The following is a 14,416-nucleotide window of genomic DNA, read 5'->3' on the forward strand; positions in this document are numbered from 1 at the left end:
GTTGTACGTGAGTGGATTTTACCTCCCAACTGTAATTCTTGAAACCCAGATAAAGTGTGGACCACCTCAGACACAAGGTGCCCAATTAGCAGACTAGTTACGGACGGAACCAGTCCCCGAACAGTGGGTTGGGTGAAACTAACCAATCGGGTATGCATTCTGGCCGTGAACATCTCTTAGTCAGGGCTGCCCCCCATGTACCCACAGCCTCAAACGCCCTGCATACAAGGCAGAGGCCAGGGCCTGTTGACGAATTACTGTAATACTCTGGGGTGCCCCAATAGTTCCGCAAATGCAAATCCCAATCTACTGGTGATGGGTAGACTCGTAACAGGGCATCCCCTAGAGTGGCAAGTAAATAATCCACCCCTCTTCTTCTACCATGTAGCTCAGCAGTGACCCGGATATCAGTAATCAATGTTCCTAATCCCAACAATTCCTCAGGGGTTAAAAATACATTACCCCCTCCTTGCTCCCAAACACGCAGGAGCCAGGCCGCCAGAGTTTCTCCCGTCTTTTGCCTAAATCGATCTCCAATGGCGGCCAGGTCTTTTATAGAGAAGTCACATATCGTTGACTGCTCCCGACCCCTGTTCCCACTTTGGCCCACAGGACCCTCTACCCAGTGGATGGGAGGAGGCCAAGGCCATCCTGTAGGGGGGGGGGGGCATAGAGAATAAGATTGGTCACAGTGTTTGAGCTACCGAAAGAAAACAGAGACACACACCGAGAGCACTTCAGTTTATACCTATCGAGAGAAGTAAATGCAACCCAAATTACATTTGGATAAATTCTAGTAGAAATGGACACTTCTGATATGGAAAAAGGGTAGCGTAGTAGTTAGTGCCACACTGTTATAGCACCAGTGATTGGGACTGAGGTTCCAATACCTTTGAGAAACAGGTACAAAAGCGTAAAGTCCTCCACTTCTAGGCTCAAAAAAGGACATTTTTTATCCAACGACTATTGTGATTGTCAGCCTTGTGGGCCTCAAAGGTCTTTTTCTTGGTTCTCTGTAAATGCTCATTGTGAAAGTCACCATTTAAATAAAATAAATCCCACTATTAACTTCCCCTTTGCTCCAAGTTTACTATTAACTATAGAGGCATCATAGATGTATATCCACGAATTGTCTCCTTGGCACCTACCCCTGTGACTGTAGGTGATGCTCTTGTGCCCTCACCACCAAATGGGGCCCCAAACTGTCCTTCCAAATGAAGCAACATTTCACTTGTGAATCGGCAGGGGTCATCTACGGCATCCAGTACCACCATTGTGGTCTCCTCTACATTGGAGAGACTGGGTCGAGACTGGGAGATCACTTAATTGAGTACCTCAGATCTGTCCACTGCAATAGTGTAGAACTCCCAGTGGCCACCCATTTCAATTTCCCAACCCATTCCCTTGCTGACATGTCTGTCCATGGCCTCATGCACTGCCAGACTGAAACCACTTGCAAATTGGAGGAACAACATCTCATCTTCTGTCTCAGCAACCTCTAACCACATGGCATAAACATTGACCTTCTGTTTCCATTAAACCCATCTTCGTCCTCCTGTTCTGTCTCTAGTTCCTTTAGTTCTGTCTCTCGCTCAGGCCAGAAATGTCAGTAATATATCTTGACCTTCTATAGATGCTGCAAAACCAGCTGAGTTCCTCCAGCATTTCTATGTGTTTTTACTACAATCACAGCATATACAGACTTCTGTGTTTCACTCCAAGTGAATTTGATGTCAGGGTGAAAGTTAGCAGCTCAGTTGATAAAAAGGGAGATCGTGGGATGTATGCCATGAATCAGGTGCTGTTCATTCCCACCGTGGAGCTCACACTCAGATTTCTGCTGATAGCAAATCTTTGTCTGCCTGACAGTAGACTACAGGAAATTCATGTTTTATTATATGACAATAAAACAAATGGACCAGCGAGGGACACTGAGGCTGAAGAACACTCATGCAACAGGTGTGCTCTTGTCGACTCGCAGCGGGGAACCCAAGCAGCCTGCGGGCTGCTGGCGACTGCGGTCAAGGGATTCACGCCGAGCCTGCGGGAGACTAGCTCAAGAAAGGGCACCAGGTATTGGAAATGGGATGTGAGGGGGGTGGGGGGGGGGGGGCAAATCCTCCTGATTGCATCAGAGGGGCAGATCTGGAGCTGGGGCTGCCGATGCTTGGACTGGCATCTGTGTGTGGCTGTGGGAGTACTGGAGGTGACCCCATGAGCAAACTTGCCAGTGATCCCAGGAACTGAATGCCAATCGGCCTTTAAAGTGGCAGGGGTGAAAGCAAAATCTGCTCAATGCCAGTGTCGACCACCCCACCCCTCTCCACCCCACCCCACTCCACCCCCGGTACAATCCCCAGCGTCTAACTACACTGGCATTGAAATCAGGCAACTAATATGAAAGGGAGAAGAGACCAAACGCCAGGGATAAACCCTTGCAGGTGGCAAAGCGTTCAGGGACCCAGTTAAGCGTGATCGAGCGTGAAAGGCCAACCCCACCCCCCACCCCCCCCCCCCATTGCTATTGGCCCGCGTTTTATCCCGCCCTCTCTACGTCACGGAGCAAGGACCAGCTGGGCCAATCAGCATTCGAGACGTGACGTCGGGCGCGGGAAGGGGAAAAAAGCGCGCGTGAACGGCCCATCAGCATTCGAGACGTGACGTCGGGCGCGGGAAGGGGTAAAAGCGCGCGTGAACGGCCCATCAGCATTCGAGACGTGACGTCGGGCGCGGGAAGGGGAAGAGGCGCGCGTGAACGGCTCATGATGCTCGGGTCGGGCGCCGCCGCCGCCGCGCAGCCGGAACCGCGCCGTGAAGCCAGCGCCGACCACCCCGTGGACAGGTGATGCTCGCTGCTCTTGAGCCACAGGCGGGGACGATCAGGGCTGAAGGCGGACCTCTGCTCCGATCGAGTCCTGGCCGAGACGGAGACGGCCTCTGTGGATGCTGCCGTGATCAGGGGAAGGGGTCTGAAGGGCGGCTTCACACTGAGGGTGGTGGACATGGGGGGGGAGGAGGGGGCGAATGGGGGGGGAAGGAGGGGGGCATGGGGGGGGAGGGAGGGGGGCATGGGGGGGGAGGGAGGGGGGCATGGGGGGGGAGGGAGGGGGGCATGGGGGGGGAGGGAGGGGGGCATGGGGGGGAGGGAGGGGGGCATGGGGGGGGAGGGAGGGGGGCATGGGGGGGGAGGGAGGGGGGCATGGGGGGGGAGGGAGGGGGGCATGGGGGGGGAGGGAGGGGGGCATGGGGGGGGAGGGAGGGGGGCATGGGGGGGGAGGGAGGGGGGCATGGGGGGGGAGGGAGGGGGGCATGGGGGGGGAGGGAGGGGGGCATGGGGGGGGAGGGAGGGGGGGCATGGGGGGGGAGGCAAGTCATCCCATACTTTAATGGAAAAATAAAACAATTGCAGTGTTTGGAGAGATGTACAGTTCGAGTGTTGTGATGGGGTAGAGTTTGTGAAACTGAGGTCATCTTTTACTGATGAGGTCTTTTTAAGAGACTGACGGTGGGAATGAAACTGCCCTTGAATGGTGGTGCCTGTTTTTAAACTGGTGCCTTCTGCCGACAAGGGGAAGAGAGTGTGTCAGAGGTGGAATAGGTCTGCTGAAATGTTCTAAGCTTTCTTGACTAATAAAGACTGAAAAATGACTTTAAACAAATTATACTAGTAAAACCAAATAAAATTAAGTCATAATTCCCTTCAGTGTAGGGATCATTACCTTTTGTTTTGCAATTATTCTAATCAAAAACTGCTGCTAATCATTTATTTAATACGTAGGGGAAAAAAATCAATATCTGGTAATAAGTGGTTAAAATATCATTCGCAAAAGTGACTGATTTTGATTATCGATCTCACCCGACCGACAAAAACGTTTTTGACCATTTCTAACTGTTGACTATCTTATCTGTTCCATAAGATCCCCAAAAGTAAATAACAAAAATCTGTAGACACTGTGGTTGAAGTAAAAACACAATGCTGGAGAAACTCAGCAGGAGAAGCAGTGTCCTTTCGATAGCAAAGGTAAAAAGACATTTTAGGCTTGAGCCCTTCACCAAGGCATGTAAAAATGTTGGCAGGCATCCAACAAAAGAGTACTGGGGAGAATGTGTCACAGGGCCAGAAGGTGATTGAAGGAGAAGGGAGGGAGGGGACAGCAGTGATCAAGGGGAGGAGGGATGGCTAGATGAATAGAGGGAGGAGAACTGGAAAGGGAGGAGGGGAAAAGAGGAGAGCATGTTAGCAGAAACTGGAAGACTATGATAATGCTATCTGCTTGGAGAGTGCCCAGACGGAAAATCAGGTGTTTCTCAAATTTGTGAGTGGTCTTGGTGGGATAGTACATAAGGCCATGGACAGACGTGAACTGAAACAGTATGCTGCTGGGAGTTCTCTGTCACTTGTGCAGACAGAGCGAAGTTGCTTAGCAAATTGATCTCCCAATCTGTTTCTCCATTGTAGAGAAGGCCACAAAGGGAGCACTGGATGCAGTAAATCAGTCCGGTGGATATACAAGTGAAGTGTTGCTTCACTTGAAAGTCCTGTTTCTGGCCCCAAACCATGGTGAGACAGGAGGTGTAGGTGCATGTGTACTCTTCAGAGGCAGGCCCACCCTCTTATCTCTGGAATCAAACTAATGAACCTCCTCTGCACTGCCTCCAAGGAGGCAGAACTGCATCGCAATACTCCAAATGTGTCCTCACCAGTACCCTGCACAGTTGCAGCATAACCTCCCTGCTCCTAAACAGTCCCTCCATCAATGATGGCTATCATTCCATTTGCCTTCCTGATAGCCTCCTGCACCTGCAAACTAACCTTTTGAATTCATGCACCAGCACTCCCAAGTCCCTTTGTACAGCCGCATGCTGAAGTTGCTTGTCATAAAAGTAATCATCTGATCTTCCATTTTTCCTTCCAAAGTGAATAACCTCACATTTAATAACATTGTACTCCATTTTGCCAGACCCTTTGACCATTCACTTCACCTATCTATATGTCTCTGCAGACTCTGTGTCCTCTGCACAATTTGCTTTTCTACTCAATTTAGTGTCATCAGCAAATGTAGACACACGACACATCGTCCTCTCTTCCAGATCGTTATTATATATTGTGAACAGTCGGGGGCCCACTATCGACCTGTGTGGCACACTGCTCACCACTAATTTCCAACTAGAAATACACCCATGCATCCCAACATTTTGCTTTCTTTTGGTTAACCAATTTTCTATCCATGCTAACACATCACCCCCAAATCCATGCTTCCTTGTCTTATGGATAAATCTTTTATGTGGCACCTTATTGAACGCCTTCTGGAAATCCAAATAAATAACATCCACCTGTTCCCCTCTATCGACTGCATTCAATATATCCTTAAAGAATTCCAGTGAGCTTTGTCAAACAAGATTTGCCTCTGCTAAATCCATGTTGCATCCGTCTGATGATTCCAATTCATTCCAGATCCCTCCCTATTTCTTCTTTCATGATATGGTGTCGAGCATTTTCCCAACTACAGAAGTTAAACTAACTGGCCTCTAGTTATCTTGCCTTACAGTGGTGTGACATTTGCTCTCTTCCCATCCACCAGGACCTGCCCAGAGTCCATAGAATTCTGGTAGATTATCACAAAAGTGTCAACTACAACTTCTGCCATTTCTTTTAGTAACCTGGGATGCATTTCGTCAGGACCAGGGAACTTGACCATCTTTAGGCCCACAAGTTTGCTCAGCACCCCTTCTGTCATGATCACTATTGTATCCAGGTCCTCACTTTTGTCTTTAGCAGAAGTAGACGTGTCCTCCACTGTGAAGACCAACACAAAATTGTCATTTAAAGCTCCTGTCATTTCCTCATTACCTAATCTCAATTCCCATTTCTCATCCTCTAAGGGACCTACATTCACTTTAACCACCCTTTTCCGCTTTATATAACTATTAAAAACTTGGACTGTCCCTTTTTGTACCAACCTTTCCTTTCTTTATTGTTCACTTTATGGATCTTTGCTGCTTCACCTGCTTCAAAGTTTTCCCAATCTTCTAGTTTTCCGCTGCTCCTGTGACTTTGTACATATGGGATTTTAGTTTGTTGCTTTCCTTTATTTAGTTATCCAAGTGTGGCTATCCCCAGCCTTATGGTCCTTGCATTTAACTGGAATATACTTTTGTTACAGGTTAAATGACATTTGTGGATAAAGAAAAGCTCAGTGGTGCGAATTCCCGTAATATATGCAAAATGGATTTTTTGGACCAGTATTTTAGAACTTGGTAGGGACAGGCTGTTTTAGATCTGGTACTGTAGAGCATGGAGTTAAGGGGATGTTTGAAAGATACATTGAATGTAAGAGGAATCTTAAGAGAGGAATTAGGAAAGCTAAAAGAAGGTACGAGGAAACTATGGCAAGCAGGGTGAAAACTAATCCAAAAGAGTTCTACAAATATGTTAATGGTAAAAGGAAAGCTAGAGACAAAATTGGTTCCTTAGAGAATCAGAGCGGAAAACTGTGTGTGGAGCCTAGAGAAATGGGGGAGATATTGAACAGTTTCTTTTCTTCGGTATTCACTAAGGAGAAGGATATTGGGAGATGTGAGATAAAAAAAGCAAATTGGGTAAATATGGGGAATATAGAGATTACAAAAGATGTAGTTTTAGGGCTTTTGAAGAATATAAAAGTGGATAAGTCTCCGGGACCAGACGGGATCTTCCCCAGGACATTGAGAGAAGTGAAGGAGGAAATAGAAGAGGCTCTGGCGATAATTTTCCAAATGTCATTAGATATGGGGATAGTGCCGGAGGATTGGCGCATTGCGCATGTGGTTCCGTTATTTAAAAAGGGTTCAAGGAGGAAGCCTGGCAACTATCGGCCTATAAGTTTGACGTCTGTGGTAGGTAAATTAATGGAGAAAATTCTTAGAGATAGTACTTATAAACATCTGGATAGACAGGGTCTGATCAGGAGCACTCAACATGGAATTGTGGGAGGAAGGTCATGTTTGACCAATCTGATTGAATTTTTTGAAGAGGTGACTAGGAATGTGGATGAGGGTAGCGCAGTGGATGTTGTCTATATGGACTTCAGTAAGGCCTTCGATAAGGTACCACATGGAAGGTTAGTTAAGAAGGTGCAGTCTTTAGGTATAAATTTTGAGATAGTCAAATGGATTGAACATTGGCTGAAAGGGAGAGGCCAGAGAGTGGTAGTGGATAATTGTCTGTCAGGTTGGAGGCCGGTGACCAGTGGTGTGCCTCAAGGATCTGTATTGGGCCCATTGTTGTTCGTTATATACATTAATGATCTAGATGATGGGGTGGTAAATTGGATTAGTAAATATGCAGACGATACTAAGATAGGTGGAATAGTGGATAATGAAGAAGGTTTTCAAGGATTGCAGAGGGATTTGGGCTGCTTAGAAAAGTGGGCTGAAAAATTGCAGATGGAATTTAATGCTGATAAGTGTGAGGTGCTTCATTTTGGTAAGAAGAATCAGAACAGGACATACGTGGTAAATGGGAGAGCATTGATGAATACAGAAGAGCAGAAAGATTTAGGAGTAACGGTACATCGTTCCCTGAAGGTAGAAACTCACGTGAATAGGGTGGTGAAGAAGGCTTTTAGTATGCTGGCCTTTATCAATCATTGCATGGAATATAGGAGTTGGGAGGTGATGTTGAGACTGTATAAGACGTTGGTGCGGCCTAATTTGGAGTTCTGTGTGCAGTTCTGGTCGCCTAATTATAGGAAGGATATAAACAGAGTGGAGAGAGTGCAGAGAAGGTTTACCAGAATGTTACCTGGGTTTAAGCATCTAGAGTATAGGGAGAGATTGGACAGATTAGGTCTTTATTCTTTGGAGCGCAGAAGGTTGAGAGGGGATTTGATAGAAGTATTTAAGATTATGAAAGGGATGTGGATAGACTATTTCCGTTAAGAGGAGGAAAGATTAAAACAAGAGGACATGAGTTAAGAATTAAAGGGCAGAGGTTTAGAGGTAACATGAGGGGGAACTTCTTTACTCAGAGAGTGGTAGATGTGTGGAATGAGCTTCCGGGAGAAATAGTGGCGGCGGAGTCAATTGTATTATTTAAGAAAAAGTTGGACAGGTATATGGATGAGAAGAAGATGGAGGGTTATGGGCATTGTGCAGGGAGGTGGGACTAGAGAGGGATGTTTGGTTCGGTGCGGACTAGAAGGGCCTAATGGCCTGTTTCTGTGCTGTAAATTGTTATGTTTATGTTTAAAGGGTTTATTTCATGTAAAAATAGCCCTTAAAAAGGGTACCATCATGCGATTGAGCTACGTTGTTTTCAAATCAAATGTGAAATTCTATTCAAAGAAACAAAGCTGATGGTGAATAGAATTAATTGTTTGAAGAAAGATATTCCTCACGAAAAAGCTGAATGCCCAAAATATTACCATTGTATGATTCAATCTTTTTATTTCAGTTTGATTACTCTTTTGAATTATGCAGTGTTTATTAGTCTCCAGATGAATAGTTCAGCAATTAAATCACTCTGCTACCTTAATTCATTGGCCTCTTTTCACTGTTTTATTTCCGATTACTTCACGACTTGGATCTATTATTCTTGCTGTGTATTTTTTTAAAAAAAGTTAATGCTTAGCGTAGAATCTTCTCTCAGGATCTTGAAGACTGGCACTCGCTGCTGCAGTAGTTCCTCCATCATAGGGTTCATTTGTAGACCATTGATCTTTTGAAATGGCTACTTGTGATCAGAATTGACCTTGAGCAACTCAAATAGAGTTGGTTGTCTTATTAACTATGTAATGCTCACAGCCTTGAAAGAAACTTTAGATGTTTTTCCCCCACTCGAGATAAGCTATGCATTTCTAGCATTTTCTTTAATTTTTCCATCATTTGTGGTTTTTTATTTTGGTACTTTGTCTTAAGATTATATTTTCAGTCATTTATCCAGATGATGCAACTACACCACAATGATTCTGTGTCTGGATTTCTCTCTGTTTATCAAATAGCATAAGATAAATCTTTGCAATGTTTTCCTAATTTTATCTGAGATCCTGTTCAATTTTATTGCAGGGGTGATGCAGCAATATGCAGAAAACGAGAGAATTACCTTGAGTGGTCAGAATATTTTATGGCTGTGGCTTTTCTATCAGCTCAGAGAAGCAAAGACCCAAACTCCCAGGTATGAGGAATTGCAGCTCATACATCCAAGTCCTTGGTTTTTGATTTGCACAGTGTAGAGTGTAGTTCCTTGCATTTTTCATTGACCAACATGCTGTGAACAATGCCTATCTTTGCAGAAGATGTTCCTGTCAGTGATTGATATTTCTTCGTTTCTAGTCATCTTGTGTAGAACATAGGAACATAGGAAATAGGAACAGGAGTAGGCCAAAAATGGCCCATCGAGCCTGCTCCGCCATTCAATAAGATCATGGCTGATCTAATTTATGACCCAACTCCACCTACCTGCCTTCTCCCCATATCCCCTAATTCCTCTATCATGTAAAAATTTATCTAACAGAATTTTAAATATGTTTAATGAGGCAGCCTCAACCACTTCCCTGGTTAGAGAATTCCAAACATTCACTACTCTCTGGGAAAAACTATTTTTCCTCATCTCTGTCCTAAATCTACTCCCCCGAATGTGTGTTTCTCTCTGTCCACCTTTTTTTTAAAAGACACAAACTATAATTATTATTAATGATTTTTATTTAGAACCACAGGCTGGCCTTTGGGAGTAACAGCAGAACCAGAGATGAGATGACCTATTTGAAGTTGCTGTTTTCCACTGCCTAAGGCTAAGAAGTATCTTACAAAAGGGAACTGCATACATTTTACAAAGAAGTTTTATTGTGTAGGATTGTAGAGAAATTGACATGAAAGGGAACCTACTAAAAAAAAATATATTTCAAATATGGTAAAAATAGCTTCTTTCTATATAATGTGACTTGTCCAATAAGATTGCTTTGTGCCTCCATGAATTTTCATGTTAGGGTTCATTTCTGTCTTAATTATTTCTTAATTTGGAATGTGTCTTTGTAATTACTGTAACAATGTTTAAGTGTGATTTGTAATTAATGATAAAAAGCTCTTCACTAATACAAAATGCTAGTGAAAATTAGAGAATATCTGAAATTAAAGCAGAAAATGTTGGAAATGCTCAGCAGGTTGGACAACATCAGCAGAAAGAAGCAGATAACATGTCTTCACCATAAAATTTGCTCTTACCACACATCTCAGAGCTGTTGATATTTGAATAATGTTCTGTCCTTATTACAGTAAAATCCTTTTCTGGCTATGGGATGTTAGAGCATTTCAATGTACCTTTTTCGCAGTTGCATATTTACCTTCCTCGGGAGGAGGAGAGTGAGAGCGTCAGGATCACCTGTGTGGCGGTGAGCCAGTGAGAAGGTCAGAGGAGTTTAGCTGAGTGGTGTTTGAGGAGTTGAGGAATTCAATGTTGTGTCCAGTAAATAATAAAAAGGAGACTTCATGGTCTGAAAGAAATGAGTCCGTGGCTCATGCATAGCACACCTATCCCGATCTCATCCGGTTTGCCAGATCAACTCTGGTCTCCATCTTCAAGGTGTGACCCTGGATTAATTGGGTGAAAGATTAGTCTGAAATTTGTTTTTCCCCACTGAAAGGCTAGGCCTTTTTTGCTGGTGGCTATGAGGCAGGAGATTTTTTAGTCTCTTTGCAATCTATTGCATCTCGGTAGAGGAGCATCGATCAAAATAGTTATGGAACTTTTTTCCTGGCCTCATGTTAAATGGGATGTTGGGTTATGAGCAAGGACCTGCTTGCCCTATCAACACTCTAATATCTCCAGACACAAAATCCAAGCTGGGGGATTTTGTTGTTCCAAGTTCCAGTTTCCAGCATGTGCTCCTAGACTTGGTGGGCCCACTTCTGCCATCTCGGGAATATACTTATCTGCTCACATGTGAAGAGCGGACAGGTGGCAGGAGGCCATTCCTATTACTGATATCTCTGCAGAGACGGTTGCTTGAGCTTTGGCGGATCATTGGATTCCTTCGTTCAATGTCTCTGTCCATACACCTTTACTTTTTCAGTTCAGTAGTGTGTGAGACCTATATCTTTGTGCATTAGCGTATATTGTTTGGGGGGGGGGGGGAGTGTCATCCTGCCCCAGGCACCAACCTGAGGGGGGGCGCCAAAATCGGGGGGAAAAAATAGGGACTCCAGAAAGATAAGCATGAGGCTAAGGCAGTTTTGATGCACCTTCTGAGAGAAAAAAATGTCAGAAACTATACTAGTGTTTTTTTAAATTTTTTTTAGGGTTAGTATTCTTCCTTTGATTCAATCATTACTTTTATGACATTTTTCAATTCTAAGACATAAAATATTGATTAATCTGTTTCAGGGAGCTCGCACTGTTGTATTAATCTGTTTCGGGGAGCTCGCACTGTTGTATTAATCTGTTTCGGGGAGCTTGCACTGTTGTATCTTCCAAATGAGCAGACCAAGCAAGCAAAAGGTTCATTGATATTCAGTGGAGTTCTTGAAGCTTGGCTTTATACCTGCTTTTTGCCTATTATGCCAACAGTCTTTGACAAATGAATCAATGAAAGCAGGCAGTCTTGAAGCTCATTTGAGGATAAAACATCCTAACCATATCATTTGAAATTGGAATATTTTAAATCACTGAAAGAGAAGTTTGAAAATCGATCAAAAATCACTTCATTATTCACTGCGCAAACTACAGGCCTGAATCATATCCTTAAAGCTCGCTATGAAATTTCTCTGCTGAATGCAAAACATGGGAAGAATTATACGATAGGGGAGGAACTGATTAAACCCGCAAAAGGATGACGAAGATGTCTGAGCAATTCCATTGAGCAATAGTACTGTCTGCAACAGAATAGATAACATGGGTTAAGATTATTGAGAAGTTGAAATCATGAAAGTTCTCAAAGCAACTGAATGAATCTACCGTATGGAACAGTGAGGCTCTGTTATTAGCATATGTAAGATATATTTATCAGGAAGAGTTTCAAGAAGAGATGTTGTTTTGTGAATCATTTGAAACAACTATTACTGCAGTTGATATCTTCTTTCTTTGGCTTGGCTTCGCGGACGAAGATTTATGGAGGGGGTAAAAAGTCCACGTCAGCTGCAGGCTCGTTTGTGGCTGACAAGTCCGATGCGGGACAGGCAGACACGATTGCAGTGGTTGCAGGGGAAAATTGGTTGCTTGGGGTTGGGTGTTGGGTTTTTCCTCCTTTGCCTTTTGTCAGTGAGGTGGGCTCTGCGGTCTTCTTCAAAGGAGGTTGCTGCCCGCCAAACTGTGAGGCGCCAAGATGCACGGTTTGAGGCGTTATCAGCCCACTGGCGGTGGTCAATGTGGCAGGCACCAAGAGATTTCTTTAGACAGTCCTTGTACCTTTTCTTTGGTGCACCTCTGTCACGGTGGCCAGTGGAGAGCTCGCCATATAACACGATCTTGGGAAGGCGATGGTCCTCCATTCTGGAGACGTGACCCATCCAGCGCAGCTGGATCTTCAGCAGCGTGGACTCGATGCTGTTGACCTCTGCCATCTCGAGTATTTCGACGCTTGGGGTGTAAGCGCTCCAATGGATGTTGAGGATGGAGCGGAGACAACGCTGGTGGAAGCGTTCTAGGAGCCGTAGGTGGTGCCGGTAGAGGACCCATGATTCGGAGCCGAACAGGAGTGTGGGTATGACAACGGCTCTGTATACGCTTATCTTTGTGAGGTTTTTCAGTTGGTTGTTTTTCCAGACTCTTTTGTGTAGTCTTCCAAAGGCGCTATTTGCCTTGGCGAGTCTGTTGTCTATCTCATTGTCGATCCTTGCATCTGATGAAATGGTGCAGCCGAGATAGGTAAACTGGTTGACTGTTTTGAGTTTTGTGTGCCCGATGGAGATGTGGGGGGGCTGGTAGTCATGGTGGGGAGCTGGCTGATGGAGGACCTCAGTTTTCTTCAGGCTGACTTCCAGGCCAAACATTTTGGCAGTTTCCGCAAAGCAGGACGTCAAGCGCTGAAGAGCGGGCTCTGAATGGGCAACTAAATTCGGCATCACCCTGTACAAAAACAAAGGCGAGAAATCAGACTGCTCAAACTACAGGGGAATCACGTTGCTCTCCATTGCAGGCAAAATCTTCGCTAGGATTCTACTAAATAGAATAATACCTAGTGTCGCCGAGAATATTCTCCCAGAATCACAGTGCGGCTTTCGCGCAAACAGAGGAACCACTGACATGGTCTTTGCCCTCAGACAGCTCCAAGAAAAGTGCAGAGAACAAAACAAAGGACTCTACATCACCTTTGTTGACCTCAGCAAAGCCTTCGACACCGTGAGCAGGAAAGGGCTTTGGCAAATACTAGAGCGCATCGGATGTCCCCCAAAGTTCCTCAACATGATTATCCAACTGCACGAAAACCAACAAGGTCGGGTCAGATACAGAAATGAGCTCTCTGAACCCTTCTCCATTAACAATGGCGTGAAGCAAGGCTGTGTTCTCGCACCAACCCTCTTTTCAATCTTCTTCAGCATGATGCTGAACCAAGCCATGAAAGACCCCAACAATGAAGACGCTGTTTACATCCGGTACCGCACGGATGGCAGTCTCTTCAATCTGAGGCGCCTGCAAGCTCACACCAAGACACTGCAGTTGATATCTACAGCAAGCTCAAAAATTATTTGGATGAAAATGAAATACCAAAAGAAAATATTGTATCGTGTGCTGCATATAATTTAAAACAGGATTTTTAAAGTTAATTAAGGATGAGAATCCAAGCATGTTGGTTGTGCATTATGTTATCCACCAACTGCATTCTGTGATCAAGTGTATCAATGCCATCAAAGCTAATGCCTAATGTGAACGTCTAAGCAGTTTTGTGTCAATAAGAATGCAGAACATGTGAAATTAGTGTTTCACACTGAAGTAAGGTGGTTGTCAAAGGGAAAGTTTTGAAGTAGTTTATGGAACTCTTTGAACTCCTCAGCAAGTTTTTGAAGGACTTACCTAAAATGAAGCTCTTGCTAACAACAGATGGCAAAGCTTATGTGAGTTACTTGACGGATATTTTTGAGAAACTAAGTACATTGATCAAGCAACTCGAAATAGCATATATGATATTTGTTGATATTTTGATTCATGACTCTTCTGGAATTATGCCAAAGGAATATTTCTGCAAGAAATTTCAGTCAATTCTATTGGTTGAATAAAATGTTGCTACAAACGTCTTGTTGACCATTTGAAAATGTTGGTTATCGACTTCAGTGATAGATTTTGTGATTTAAAGGCAATGGATTTTCCCTCTTGGTTAACTCAGCCATTGCTAGTGGACTTTTCTGAAGTTCCAATGGAATACCAAGAGGAGTTATCTGAGTTACAAGATGATGAATCTGTGAAAACTGTTCAATGTGAAAGGAACCATGATGTGACCGTCTAACC

General features: G+C 44.4%; 1 protein-coding gene across 2 annotated transcripts in view; it reads left to right on the forward strand.

The window, feature by feature from the left end:
• The first annotated feature begins 2,613 nt into the window (after nt 1-2,613).
• The window catches only part of dctd (dCMP deaminase), an 80,394-nt gene continuing 68,591 nt past the window's right edge, over nt 2,614-14,416 (forward strand). The window contains exons 1-2 of one of the 2 annotated variants that reach the window (XM_069900767.1): nt 2,614-2,842; nt 9,046-9,154. In XM_069900767.1, the coding sequence (XP_069756868.1) occupies nt 2,763-2,842; nt 9,046-9,154 (189 nt within the window). In that variant the 5' untranslated portion in view covers nt 2,614-2,762. The remainder of the gene's footprint in view (nt 2,843-9,045; nt 9,155-14,416) is intronic. The other variant, XM_069900843.1, reaches the window with a different exon arrangement.

This window comes from Narcine bancroftii, chromosome 1 (assembly GCF_036971445.1).
Source record: "Narcine bancroftii isolate sNarBan1 chromosome 1, sNarBan1.hap1, whole genome shotgun sequence".
In the NCBI taxonomy this organism is placed as follows: domain Eukaryota; kingdom Metazoa; phylum Chordata; class Chondrichthyes; order Torpediniformes; family Narcinidae; genus Narcine; species Narcine bancroftii.